This window comes from Anthonomus grandis, chromosome 10 (genome assembly GCF_022605725.1).
Source record: "Anthonomus grandis grandis chromosome 10, icAntGran1.3, whole genome shotgun sequence".
Taxonomy (NCBI): domain Eukaryota; kingdom Metazoa; phylum Arthropoda; class Insecta; order Coleoptera; family Curculionidae; genus Anthonomus; species Anthonomus grandis.
This window is the reverse complement of record NC_065555.1, coordinates 16,766,133-16,780,838: the sequence shown is the minus strand read 5'-3', so window position 1 is coordinate 16,780,838 and position 14,706 is coordinate 16,766,133. Positions and strand designations below refer to the sequence as shown.

The 14,706-nt window shown below is 34.6% G+C and overlaps 1 protein-coding gene and 2 long non-coding RNA genes across 5 annotated transcripts in view; 1 reads left to right on the top strand and 2 right to left on the bottom strand.

Moving 5' to 3' along the window:
• The window catches only part of LOC126741554 (uncharacterized), a 136,375-nt gene extending 125,155 nt beyond the window's left edge, over positions 1-11,220 (bottom strand). The window contains exon 1 of the mRNA XM_050448014.1: positions 10,674-11,220. Coding sequence (XP_050303971.1) covers positions 10,674-10,962 — 289 coding nt within the window. The 5' untranslated portion in view covers positions 10,963-11,220. The remainder of the gene's footprint in view (positions 1-10,673) is intronic.
• LOC126741559 (uncharacterized) overlaps positions 8,302-14,706 on the top strand; it is a 35,850-nt gene continuing 29,445 nt past the window's right edge. Inside the window, exons 1-4 of one of the 3 annotated variants that reach the window (XR_007662223.1) lie at positions 8,302-8,544; positions 9,704-9,850; positions 9,904-10,135; positions 10,258-10,577. This is a non-coding gene — a long non-coding RNA (uncharacterized LOC126741559). Of the gene's footprint in view, positions 8,545-9,347; positions 9,851-9,903; positions 10,136-10,257; positions 10,578-14,706 lie in introns of those variants that run through there. The other 2 variants (XR_007662221.1, XR_007662222.1) reach the window with 2 other exon arrangements.
• Positions 11,654-12,714, bottom strand: LOC126741560 (uncharacterized). Its single transcript, XR_007662224.1, has 2 exons — positions 12,062-12,714; positions 11,654-11,967 (listed from the first exon to the last, which is right to left on the bottom strand). It is a non-coding gene; the product is annotated as an uncharacterized LOC126741560 (long non-coding RNA).

Below are 14,706 nucleotides of genomic sequence, written 5' to 3'. Positions count from 1 at the left end.
AGTTTATTGACACCAAGTGAATGATCCCCTAGTGAAAGAAATCGCAAAAAATAAAGTTTTTTGAGCACGTGTTCGGAAAGTTGCCTATCGTTTACCGTCATGAAATTCAAGATAGGCGACCAGTTTACTCATTTTAACCTAAAATGGCTCATAGAGACTTCATCACATAGAATAGTGACGTAATAATTTATCACGTATGCAAAAGTAGGGGTTTCACAACACTTAAACGTTTTAAATATTACGCAAATATTATAAAATTTTAAAAATAACCCTTACCTTCGAACCTTTTGTCCGAGACCGCATATTTATTTTCTTAAGATCTTTTTAAGGTGAATGAAACGCCCCAACAAAATCATAAAGGGACGCTGTGGGTCCGTTAAATTTCCGAGAGGAAACATGTTAGAGGTCGGTTCTCACGCATCGGATATTTACTAGTCCTTTTTTTCCTTTTCTCGGCTCTTCAGCGGGCCTCTCTGTCTCTCTTTCAAAAGGTGTGCGAGATGGATTTTTATTTAAATTCTGTTATTAGCCATCACCCGAAGACTCATTACAAGCACATGTTTCAAGTGTATACAAACTTAAAAATACAAGGTGTTTATTGGTATAAGCCTGTCTCTATTTAGCACAAAGATAAATAAGTTATAGACTCCCTTGTGCAGTATTTAAAGACATTTGACTCCAAAGCATACCACTTGAAACTGCCAAAAACCAAGACTTGCATATTGAGAGCATACCTATTCCTTTACAAACTTCATTTGGGTTTAAAAGTGATTGAAAGCATTAATATGAAAATATCAAACCTCAAAGAATCTCTTATCCAGCTAAGAGGTTTGACCAAAGAACTCAAGGGTTCATAACAACTGAATTTGCAGAAAAACCACTGACTTCAACTTGATTAAGGGAATAAAGTAATCCCAGGCATGATTTATGAGATACCATTTCTAATCCTCTCGTCAAGTGTCGAATAATATCAATAAAGCGAGTGGTTTCAATTTAAAATTCAAACATACGCCCAATAAAACCACGTGCTTACTGAAGTGTATCCCCGCATGCACATAATGCACAATATGTCGCAGATTTTCAGTTACCTTTTAATAGGCGGACAATGTAAAAAAAGGGCCAAATGTTCGAGTACACGATGCAAAAAGGTCGGCGTCTATGGGAAGGGCGCATCTGCTACAACTGCCCTTATTTTTACTTCATTATTTGATCATGATCATGATTCTGAAGTGTTACCCTCTGTAACAGATCTGTCAGAGCAGGTTTTATGCTTGTATAATGATGAGTAGGTATCAATTTAAGCGTGCTATTTTGTTATTTTTAAGACAATGTTCACGAGCAAACATTGACAGATACTTTTAGAGACTAATTATTAATCCTGTTCACAGTAGACGAACTTGCTCGCGCGTGCAAAAGTTCGGTAATCATGGCGGCACACTTCAAAGGGAATTCTTTGTTGGTGCTGCCGTTGTGTGATTAATAGATGAATATCATTGTTTATCAATAGCAGCTCTATAAAAAGGTACCACGGGTCAAACAAACAACCCAAAAAAAAACCTGAAATGATACGGCGGTAGCCAGTCAGAGACAAAACGCATCAGACGACCACCCGGTAAAATTTTCACCGTTTCTTTCGTAACGTCTTCCACTCCGCGAGTACTCGATACTTGAGTACCATTGTCCCTATTTGGCCATGTCCGAAAGGCAAGAATTGGTCTTGTTTTGTTACGACCATATGTTAAAGGAATGCGCGCCGCAATGGATTCCACTCATTGCATGTCTACTTTCTTAACGGTCTAAGCGAGTACTATAATCATTTATGATGGTTTTCCAATTCATTTCGGTTCGCAGCAATTGTTAGAACACGAATTGAAAATACACCTACACGGTAATGGTGTGCATGGTAAATCTTCTAAATATCAAGGCTCATAATCCCGCGCACGGCACGATTCTGGTTTGGGTGCATGCGATTTCACTTTTTTGCTCGTCAAAACCTAATAATGGAGAAAAAAAAAACGGAAAACACGGAGACTTACTTATAAGCGAGTCGAATCCGAGCTCCCTAGATCAAGACTGATAAGTTTCCGAATAACTTTTCCGTGTCGTGGATAAAATGGAGTGCGATCTCTCCTGAGAAATCGGTAAAGTAAAAGTGAACGAAATTCTTGAGCCGAGAGATAAATTCCCACACATCCGATGGGACCTATAACAGTTTTTACAGGGACGGATTCCAGTTGCGAACATTTATCGAGCACAACTAAATATCTGTTGGGCGCCACAATTGGTTCCTGATTGTAATAACGAATTTGGTGACGCTCAATACTAATACCATAATTTTTTTGTATCAGTGTTGTAGGAGATTCAGATACCCATCCTTGAAGTCTATATAGCAATTAAAAACCGTTTAAACGGTTGCCTGCTGAATCAAGCAAAAGTGAGCATCTAAAGTTTTGTTTAGAATTATCTGCTTGGCGGTGCTTAAGCTTGATACAATAATTTTTTTTATAATTTTGGGAGTAACATGCACCCATTACAGAATACTAGAAGTCAAAAAATAGTCAAAACCATATACTGTTTGCTGGTGCTTCGTGCTGAACCAAGCGAAAGTGAAGGTATACGGTCTTGAGCACAACATACAGCGCATATTATTATGAAAGTTTTCTGCATTCAATATCCTGATCATGTTTTGTATACACTGTCATAAATACGGTTAACACATAGCATCCAAGGGACTGACCTAAGCAGCCCAACTGTACTGCGTTTAATATTAAATTTAGAATTGTAATTGAAAAAATAAGTGAACGAAATTCTCGAGCCTAGTGATAAATTCCCACACATGTGTTAAACCATATAATTGTTAACTCTCCTACTAAAGTTTCTTCGAACTGCAGTTCCACTATTGATTTAATATTAGCAAATACCACACAATTGTCCTATAAAATTGAGACTACACATATGGACGATTTGTCAGAATTTAGTTCAATCCTGCATTTGGGAAAGCGTGTGTCGATATATTATTTTAGATATTTTTTTACTCGACATTTTATTTAATGTAATTGTTACAGAGTTCCACAGGGTAGTGTTCCTGGTCCCTTACTTTTTTCTTTGTATACATGTGATTTTCATTTAACATCTTAGTATTTGTTGTTTCCATCAGTTCGCTGACATTACCAAAGTTTATCATTCGCTTAATGGAAGTGATACCAATGAGTGTATGTAAGCTTTAAATTAGATCTTTCTACTTTATCTAATCTATGTGTAAGTCACAAATCAGTTTTAAACTCTGATAAAATAAGTGAACGAGATTCTCGAACCTAGTGATAAATTCCTATACATCCGAGGAACCATATAACAGGTTTTACAGGTACGAATTCCAAATCCGAATATTGGGAAAAGCTCTATTACTGTGTGCGCAATTATCTGTTGGGCGCCACAAATGCTCTCTGTTAACAGCATGCTCTAGAGAGTAACAACGAATTTGGCGACACTTAGCCTTGACAGAATAATTTTTGTATAGTGGTAGACGAAACACGAATGACAGGACTCTCAAAACAAAGTTACAGAAGTTAAAAAATCAGTCAAAATTATGGACTGTTTGCTGGTAATGCTCTTGAATGAAGCGAAATGGAAGGTAAACCGTCTTGAGTACATCATACAGCGCTAATGAGCGAATATTATAATAAAATTTCCCTGTATTTAATATCCTGATTATGTTTTGTATACATTGGCATAAACACTGTTGACACATCCAAGGGATTTAAATAAGCTAGAACCAGCTATACTGTATTTAAGTAGGGTTAATCAATGGTATGATTCCAATCTCTTGTCTCTTAACGTAAATAAAATAAAAGTATTGGTATTTAAGTTTCTTTACACATAAATATACAGTAAAAAATAAATTTCTTGGAATTTTCATCGATGATAGGCTGAAATTTTATGACCGCATTTTAGCCGTGAGACAGAAACTGGCTAGTGGGTGTTATGTTAGGATTGTCGCAAATAAACTTGGGTCTGAAGAATTAAAATTCCTAAATCAGTTTCAAAATTAGTGGTTAATATAAAAGTTGTCAATTTTTGATCTACAGAAAGTACGAAAGTACGAAAAATACTTAAGTACGAAACTGGTTACTAACACTTTGTCTTCAATATCTCAGTTAATATCAATTTCACAGTAATAAAGGTTTTTATGTAAGTTGTAGATTTTGATGAGGTCTACAAGAATAATTAGAGAACTTTTTTCTCAGAGACAGATAGTTTTTGAGATAGAACCCCTAGACGTTTAGCTTTATGCAAATTAACTCTTTTGTCACTCTTTATTCTTAATATCCCAGTTAATATCAAACTTCCAATAATAACGGTTACTACAAAAGTTATATCTTTTACTGAGATTAATAAGAATAATTAGAGTAATTTTTTTGTGAAAGTGGTAGTTTTCATGATAGAGATCCTGCAAGTTTAACTTTATGCAAGTGAAGTATAGAACTACTTACTCACGCTTTATTCTTAATATCTTAGCTAATATGAATTTTACAGTAATAAAGCTTACTATATAAGTTGTAGATTTTAGTGAGATCTACAAAGAAAGTTAAAATAGTTTTTTCTGCGGGAGTAATGGTTTTCGAGATAGATCTCCGGTAAGTTTAGCTTAGTACTAGAGGTCATCAGCTTTGAATATCATACACATATACAGGCTGATGAAGAAAACCAACTAATATCTAATGATAATGAGTTTCTAAGCCTAAGATTCTCTATAAGAAGTAAATTCTCTGAGATTCTCTCTAAGAAGTCTCTATAAGATTATTATTGTAACTGCAAACCTTGTCCTCGACCCTGGGATGTGAGCACGTATACGATATCCTCAGAATCAAGAAATACTCTTATTTAAAGCCACTTGTGCTATGGAATTGCTTTTTATAAATAGGAATTGCTTTTTAATTTTTGTGTTTGTTTTAGAGAAAAAAGCAATTAAGTATGCTTATTGCAAATCACCTAGAGACCCTTTATTTATACTATAGGCCTTTATTTAGGAACTTAAAGGTACTGACCTTGTGCTGTTTGTAAGTATTCACATTTTTAACAATCTCCCAAATAATATAAAGCCTGCAACAAGCTTTGATTAGCTTCAAAAGATCTATCGCAATACTTCTTAAAAGTTAAATATTTTATAGTCTTTCTGATTTTTATAGTTCTCCTGATCTTGATCATGAAAGGGAATAAACTATGCGTGCAAGCTTTTGATCTTGGTTTGGAAAAGGTTGTATTTCGCTAGCTTTAATATCTTCTCCTTTTTGTATTTAATTCCTATTTGGTACTTTTAAATCACTATTTAGTTACTCTTTAAGTGCCGAATATTTTATCTAATAGGAAGCTTTGTCCACAACTACTTCGTATTTTTTGATAATAAAGCATGTTTTAATTTGATTTGAAATTCTCAAGCCTATTGACAAATTCCCACAGATCCGATGGACTATATAACCTTATACGAATATTCGCAAAAGCAATATTATTGTGTCCGCAATTCTGTTGGGCGCCACAATTGCTCCATGTTAACAGAATGCACCATAAATTAACAACGAATTTAGCGAAACCTAACCATGAGAACTAGTTTTTTATTATTGTAGACAAAACCTAAAGCCACCATAGAACCCTAGAAGTCACAGAAACAGTCAAAACTGTAGGTGGTTTTCTGGTGCTGGCGCTGAATCAAGCCAAAGTAGGGCTATAAAGCTGCCGATACATACCATCCAACAATATTGCATTAAATTTAGGATCGTAATCCGTAGGCATTGACGTTATGCGGTTATTTTATGTGGGTCCTAAATTCGACCCTGTCAAGTGCATCCACGGGCGGGCCAAGAGCGAGGCCACAGAGCCGGTCTTCGACGGCCGGAGGGCGTTTCAGGGGCCCACCGTGTTGCGCCTCGCATTGGCATGAGCAACACTATCAATATTCCTAGAAAATCCGTTAATAATGGGTAAAAGCTGAAAAGTAAATACCCTCCGTTTGGCTTCGGGGCAATTTTTTACGGCAGGTATTTCGCAAGGAGGATTACGGCCGTTTACCTTTCAGCACGGTTCGGAATCCAGTTCGTTTATTCGGTATTATGACAGTGATCGTAGTACACAAGAAAAATGCACTATGACCATTTTACCTGGATTCAATCTTACATAATCCACCTAAATTCGATAACAAGTATTTTCAAATACAGCCAGCAGCGTCCACTCGGTTATTTCATCCAATTACCTTGACCATTGGTTAGTGAACATCGAGCTGAACCCACTATAGATCGGTGGTACCCATATCAAAAGGTAAAATCCCGGTCGGCGGTGTGTTTTTGCCGCCATACTCGCCGCTTATTCATTTCGTTTCGGACTCAAGGTCGGCGAAGAGAAATCGAACCAACCGAACGAATGTCGGCGATTACGAGAGGTATTTCATCGTTTTTTAGTTCCCTTTCAAACGTAAAAGTTTTGTTTTTATGGCGAACCTGCATACTCCTAATCGTTTCTACTATTATGTGTGGATCTTTTACGAGTGGTGCCATAATGGTTCACTTGATTGATATTCAATATGGGTATACGGGCAGCACAATGAAGATGTAGTTTCTTTAAGCCTCGGAATTAACATAACTACCTTGTATGTTTTTCTTTTTTCAATTGTTGGTATTTTAGCCGGATTTTTAATAAACTCAAATCTAGTGGGATATAGTCATTCCGTTCACTCCTCCGTCCGACATCTTTCAAATAGAGACTAATTATTTAAGTAATGATTTAGGAAAATTGGCTAATTCATAACCTAATTTAAACCTGAAAGCCCTTATGACTTCTTCGTTTATATTATTCAAATGTCAAAAATTATATAGTGGAGTCACGTACGTGCGACAACCACGCATTTCTGTACTGAATTTTCTTCTAAACGGCGCGAAAACCCATTATTCAAACACATAACGAATTCGTTTTCGCATTAAATGCAAATTTCGTTATTCATATATTGCCCAGACGATTATAATGGTTTTGTCTTTTTCAATTCACGGCACTGGTTTTCAATAATGCCTTCCATATCCGCTTTTTGTTATTTACCCCCCGGTTCTACTTCCTATCAGCTGTTGTTGTTGAATTGTTCTATTATGACCGGCAACACTTTTGCGTGCCGCCTAAAAAAATTGACGACTTACACCAATGCATTTTCCGTTATTTTATTTTAAATATTTGAATTTCGCGCCAAATTTTCACAAGTGCGAAGTATTAGCCTTGTTCGCTGTGACAGTCCTAGACAAGTTCAGAATTACTTCGCATGCGCATTGTTAAAAAGAGCGTTCGCGGCGACCAGTTCCAATCTTCTAGTTCGAAATCCTGTCGTTCCAGGATGTTTTGTTACTTGTTCAGGATCGATCTTTGGACTCTCATTAGAATTTTGAGTTCTGGGCTTGCCCAGTAGATTTTTAATGACATATCTGATGTACATTGAATATTTACTTTTTGTGTTTATTTTCTGATAATTGGTGCTTATTTTACTTAATTTTTAAATTTAAAACCAATAATAGTTACAGCAATTCCTATTTAATTAAATCGATTTTGTTTTAGATTAACATGTCTGATAATTTAAGTTCCAGTGATAAGGACTTCGAGAAACTCTTAGAAGTTACCGAGGTTGTTGTACCCAAAAATGTTGGATATTTTGAAAACATGGTCCCACACTTTGATGATAATATGTATTTTCAACATTTTCGAATGAGCTCAGAACTGACGAATGAATTGGATCGATTTGCTGCATCCCCATATTATAATGATTCATGTTTATCGACTCAGAAAAAATAACCCCATTAAAATTTATTACATTATTTCTTAGCCATTTCTTTGCTTTAATAATCTTTACTGTTTTCGGCAAATATAACCAATACTTACCCAAGCAAATTTGGATGTTGACAGTCCGTAGATCGTTCGCGGTTAAAATATATTGCTGAACCGGTTATGAATCACGCATGCGCATATCCTTAAAGAATGAAGTGATGAATTCCTGACTGATCCAGGATGTGTTCAGAACAGTCGTCGCGAACAAAGCTATTATAATTGCCGTGACGTCACCGTGGTGTTTTTATATATTAAGATTGAGTGGGATTAACCAGTTTAAATAAACCAGCTCAAAAAAATCACACAATTCATCCCATTTATCCTTAGTAAACAATTTAATTAATAAAATATATTGTGCGGTAATTTCGTTCGCAAGTAAAGTGCTTAGTTGGAAAATATTGACAGTGCCTGTTGTAGATAATGATCATTGTAACACTTGTTGCTTAAATGGCAATTTATCTTTGAAAGGAACGATAAGATAAGCGCGGCACTTATTTATTTCGTTGCAATTTAAGCTGCAAGGTGATCGTTAATGGTAAAATAATGAGAGTTTGCACACTTTGGTGTTGCTAGCCAAGAATGGAACGTTAAACCTTGATTAACGTTTAAGGCTCGAACTAAGGTTGCTATATAGATTGGATAAAACTGGGTAAATTCCTTCATTTCGTATATATACCTGTAAATAGCTACAAGGTAAATGAAACCAAAATTCTCATATAAATAAAAGTTGAAATCTCAGGCTCCAAGCGAAATCCTACTGACGTGCATGTTACTTGAAATATTAAAGTTACCTCAGCACGAGCAGATTTCATATTTTACGAGATATTTTAGAAAATGTATATCATTTGTACGTTTTCTGTTTTTTTTTTGTGAAAGATACCACATTTCAAGTCATCAAACATTTGATATTTTTGGTGAGAAAAGAAGTAAAAGGATTTTGTAATATTAACAAAGTAGTATAATATATTCCCGTTGGAGGAGATAGTAAGCACTTCTATGTAATTACTGTCAAATATCAGTGACACATGTCCATTCCTAACGATAAATTTATTTTTTTTTATAGATTTCATTTTATTTAAGCGCTTTTTCTTTTTTTTATTAAATAATCATAATCACTAGCGATTTGTCTTTTTTTTGTTATAGTAATTTAGGAATATAAAACAATTAGAATCCTGTACCCTAAATTCTCATTGGCGGAGATAGTGGAAAGATACAACTGTCATGGCTGTCAAATGTCAATCGTAAATGTCTATTCCTTACGTTAAATTTATTATTTTTTATACATTTAATTTTATTTAAATGTTTTTCTTGGTTTTTATTTAATAATCATAATTACAAGTAATGTTTTCTTTTCTATTAAAGTAATTTAGAGATTTAAAAGAATATAAATCAATTACAACCTCGTACTATAAATTCTCGATAAGGGAGATGGTAGAAACTTCCGTGCACTTGTCATTGCTATCAAGTGTCAATGACAAATGTCCATTAAGCTTAAATTAATTGGAAGCGGTGTTTTGTGGGTAAATTGGTCAATTTCTGAAGAGAACTATTTGCTTATAGCCAACGTTTCGAATTATATTTAATTGATCTTCAGAGCTCTACAATAGATAAAAATAAAGGATCGTTTACGCAAGAGAATTGACTAGAAACAAAGAGTTTTCTTCAGAAATTGATCAATTTACCCACAAAACACTACTTTGAATTCAGAAACTTCCATTAAACTGTCATTGCTGTCAATGTCAAATGTAAAATCCTAACCTAAGTCTTTCGTTTTTTTTTGTAACAGATTTTTTCCGGACTTTTAAATTGTTTTACATTAATATTTCCTTTGATGTTATTTAACAACTTTTAGGCAAAAATAGAGCGTTTGCGGTGCTAACGAGGCTCCCAAGCAGCATAAAACACATGTAAATTAAGGAAATCCCCTCTCTTGGATCTTGAATCTAACGAACTGCTATAAAACCACCATATGTGCCTTTACCTGTATCTTTTCTTGAAGGTAAGACTATAATAAATAATGTGAGGAAAATATTTATGAAGCCACCTTAACAGGATTTTAAGATAAAGTGGCTTAATCCCAATTTAATCACTCTTTCTATTTAGTAAGCAAGATGGGTTGGGTTAGACCAGGGACTGGTATATTTTAATCCTCAACCCTAATAGTCTCACAACCCTATTTGGAATTCTAATTAGGTAAAACTAGTTAATCTTATAATAAGGTTTAAAGGCAAACGCATTGAAATTTGAAAGTACTCATTAAGGATATTTTGGTGGGAAATATAAGGTATGTCTATTTAGAATAATACTAGTATTCATAAACAGGATATTCTTAAGAAGTTTTGAGTATATTCATGGAATGTTTTTATGTTATTAGAGTTGTTGTCTGACAAAGCATTTTTATTGTAGTTTTATATGGTGAATATTGGTAAAAATTCGGATGTTTCTATGAACCGTATTGCTTGGAAGAAATATGGAATTTATATGGAGAAGGTTTAGTGCAATGACACTAAAATAAAATAATATTGGTGCACAGTTAAGAAAAATACCGGGTTACTTCAAATTTTATAGAAACTGAAGCTGTTATGGAGTCATTATCTTTAGAATCACGATAATAATAGAATCACGAGAGCAATGTGATTTTGTATGAAAATTATTCTAAATATTAAATACTACAAGGACAAGGTATAATGAAAATAGCAACGAGTGACATCAAACCATCGTCCTGTGTAAGTAATAAAGAGTAATGTAATACACATATACTTCGCTGCACTCCCCCAAAGAAATGGGTACTCAAATGTAATGTAATACGATAAGGTACTTACGCACTGGAACCTTCTTAGGATCAAAATTCTCGACCTTTTCCTCGACAACCGCGATTCTGCCCCTCGCCTCCTCACATCTCTTATAAACACCGCTCAGTTGAGCACCTAACTCCTTAAAAATATCATCGGCCACCAAAGATAACGACGCCAACTGCCTGAGGGCATTACACAAGGTAAAATTAGTGACCGCCAATAATTCATCGTCCTTAACTTTCGGGGTGCCATCCTCGTTAAACAGTACTACCTTGGACAGGTACTTCGGTTCGATCAGCCTTTGTACGAACGGCATTTCGGCAGTTTCATGTTATTTTAACGCGCGCACTAAAAATCCTCCTTTTTTTTTAATTTGGCACTTTATAATCAGTACTACTACAACACTTCACCCTCGTTTATTTTTAACGCACTTTTTCTCCACCGTTTTCATACTTTTTAATTGTAGCATTTTTGTTTATTTGTTTACGGAATTTGTCTCGTGAATAGTCACGTAAAGGAATAACGCTCGCTCGTACACCACGGCACGAATGCCGGCGAACAAGTGAAGAAACGCGGCAAAGGGAATTACAAACATGACTGGCGGGCGATTGTGGAAGGCCGTCGTCCAATCATCATCGACGGTTGGAGCGCGGCAAAGAATGGCGCGCGGTTAGGATTTGAAAAGTTTGAATGTTGCCGGACTATTTAGGATATCCTAAGAATATACGAGGAGAATATTCCATTATCGATTTGCTAGCAACAATTTATTTCATTTAAATACAGATTTAAATATTTGGAGCTAAAAGGAATTTCTATAATAGCACAATGAACACTTCGCAAAATATTCCATATGAGTGTTCTAAAAGGTATATGGAAATTCCAAGAACACTTGTTACGGTTACTTTTTCACATGGATCATCATTTATTTACAGGTCAATATTAGAATGCATTTAATTAGTCAAAATTTATAATATTATTACATCCAATAAAAGTACAAATAGAAAACCTTCTATCTAATTTAACCATTTATTCTGTATAAATAAAATACAAAGTTAATGCACTGTATAATACAAAAGAGTAATAGCATGAAATAAATAATAAATGCCTTCTATGAGTATTAAATTAATTCTTAATTTGGTACACAGGTAACTTGTCGCACTATACCTTTTCATGTCTTTATTGTTGATGTTGTTGTATGTCTTTTCATTGTTAAATCTCCACAGTTGTTCAATTCAATCAGTATTGTCTGTGTCTTGTCAGGCAGCAGTCAGGAAATGTCTTGTGTAATGGAAAATATCATAGCTATTTGTCCTCATCCATTCTGTGAATAATTTAGGGCATCAGTTGCTGAATTATCCTTTTGTTTTGTTTTCATGCCTTATTTCTTATTAGGGGAAAAGACCTTTGGTACTTACCTTAGGATTGAAAGTGTTCTGGGACATATAAGAACTAATTATGTTAATTTATTTCCCATAATTCATTAAGAGAAAACAAACACACTAAACATTATAGATTTTTTTAAAGTAAACATGTCACTGTCACTTTCTTACAGGTTATGTTTGACATTCAAATTTTGGACATTTCAGTCAGAATCCGGTAAGTCAGGGTAGCTGCATGTATTGCAACAAATTTAAGATTTTATTTCACTAATGATGTCTCACCGATAAAGCTTTCCTATTGAATTAAATGATGTGTAGGGTGGCTCATTCATTTTTTTATATTTACTGAGTTGGATTATGGTAATGATGGTTATGCAAGGTTGCACTAGCTTCAGTATGAGTGAAGGCTAATGTAAATATTTTGATGGGTCGGATCTTCTGTCTATTGATTGTCATTTCCTGGTTTTTCTTTCTGGTGTGGGAAAGCAAAGTGAGAACATTAAGAAATGTCTGATTGAAGTTTAGGATTAAATTTTACTATCCGCTAATTTAGTGGGAGAGGGTTCCCACCAACCTGGAGAAACCTGGAATGTCTTGGAATGTCCTGGATTTTCGACTTAGAACCTGGAGATTCTTAAACTTTTTTTTATACACAATTTTTTGCATCCCTATTAATATTAAGTATTAAAAAAAAACTTCAAAAATTGGTGGGCACCTAAGCTCATACGATATACCAAATCTACCCCCCTCCATTATACATATTTCCATGCACTGGCCGAAAGACTTTTTTTTATTTCCAAATTCAATTACGTTTTAAATAGAATTTTTACTAAAATTTATTTATGCTCTCTTCTTGTTCACCCACTAGCTCAAAAAGTAATATGTTTTATTTACTCCATACCCAATTACCATTTATTTAATACCACGCAATATATTTTAATTTATACTCTAATTTTTAAAATTTACCCCCACCCATTTGTTTTGGCTTCTATCCGGTGGATTTTAATAATTGTTATAAAAGACCTTCCCGGAGCCAAAACCCAACAAGGTACCTAATTTAATCAAAATCGGCCAAGCAGTTTTTGAGTTACAGAGACAGACAGACAACAGGTGGAAAGACGGACCACGAGACGGGCGACAAAAAATTTTCAAAATCATCTTAAAACAAAATAATATCAAAAAATTCAAATAGTTTTATTTGTTTCTATTTTTGACATGATCCATGGCTTACACTACTATACAAATCGTGTGTGAGCTAAAAAATTCAATAAAGCAATATAAACGGTGATCAAAAAACAGATTCCCTAAAAATAAAATATTTGCCTTGTTTTCGTCTCCTTGAAAGAATCAAAACACCTCTCAAAAGTCCTGTGTTTTGTTCCCTCATTAGTCGCGTGTAAACTGTTTCGTGCGTAGCAGAAAGAAAAAGAAGAAGAAGAAGAAATTCTATCATAACCTAGTTTTCGGCTTCGGTGTTTCGGTAATTCCCCGACTATTCGAATGTTTATTTATTGTTTTCAAGTCGAGTATAGGTTTCGCGTCTTTGCTAAAGTAAACAAATAAGTGATCAAACAAGTGATGGCTCCTAGGAAATCATATTTTTTGGATGAGTGGCTGGAAGACCCTGAATTTGGTGGGAATATCAATATTTCTTCTGTACCTTGTGATAAAAGTTCTTTTCGATGTTTACTGTGCAAAAAAAACTTTAATCTTAGTAATATGGGAAGGCAGGCAGTAGTGAGCCACATAAAAAAGTCAAAGACGCACACCTCCAAACTAAAAGGTATGGAAAGTATTAACAAAAATGTGTTAACTATACTAACTTTTTAAATAAACACAAAGGTACACCTAAAGACGCTGAAGCTGTGCCCAAGGCCAGTACCTCTGGCACTGAAAAAAAAACAGACAAAGTGACAATTGTCAATTACTACTTTTTACAAAGATGATGTTTCTGTGTTGCTGAAATATTATGGGTGTTACATTTAATAGACATTCATGGCTCTATTAATAGTGTAAATAAGAGTGTCCCATTATTCCAGTCAATGTTTCCTGATTCGGAAATAGCAAAATCAATGCAGCTGGGATCCACAAAAGCTGCATATTTATACAATTTTGGATTGGCAGAATATTTCAAAGATGATTTTTTGCAATTTCTAAAAGATTTAGACTACTACCTACACTATTTCCTTTGATGAATCATTAAACAAAATATCTCAAAGGGGCCAAATGGACATCGCTAGACGGTTTTTAAATAAAAATACTGAGCAGTGCGAAACAAGGTACTTGACTTCGGTTTTTTTGGATGGCCGTCCAATTGCAGAAAATTTATTAAAACACCTTTTACGACGTTTGAAGTCTTGGAATTTGGATGCTAGCAAAATGACGCAAATTTCAATGGATGGACCCAACGTAAACATAAAACTGTACAGACTACTTAAAGATTTCCTGGGAGAATCTAGCAAATTGATCGATATTGGAACCTGTGGATTACATCTGGTTCATGGTTCTTTACAATCAGGGCACAAAGCAAGTGGTTGGTCAGTTAACAGTTTCTTGATTGGATTGTATTATCTTTTTAAAGATTCGCCAGCATGTCGCAGTGATTATCTAGGTGAGATTTTGTAATAAGTTTTGGTATATAAAAAATTTAATTGTTTCAAAAAATTTTTTATAATTTCCTT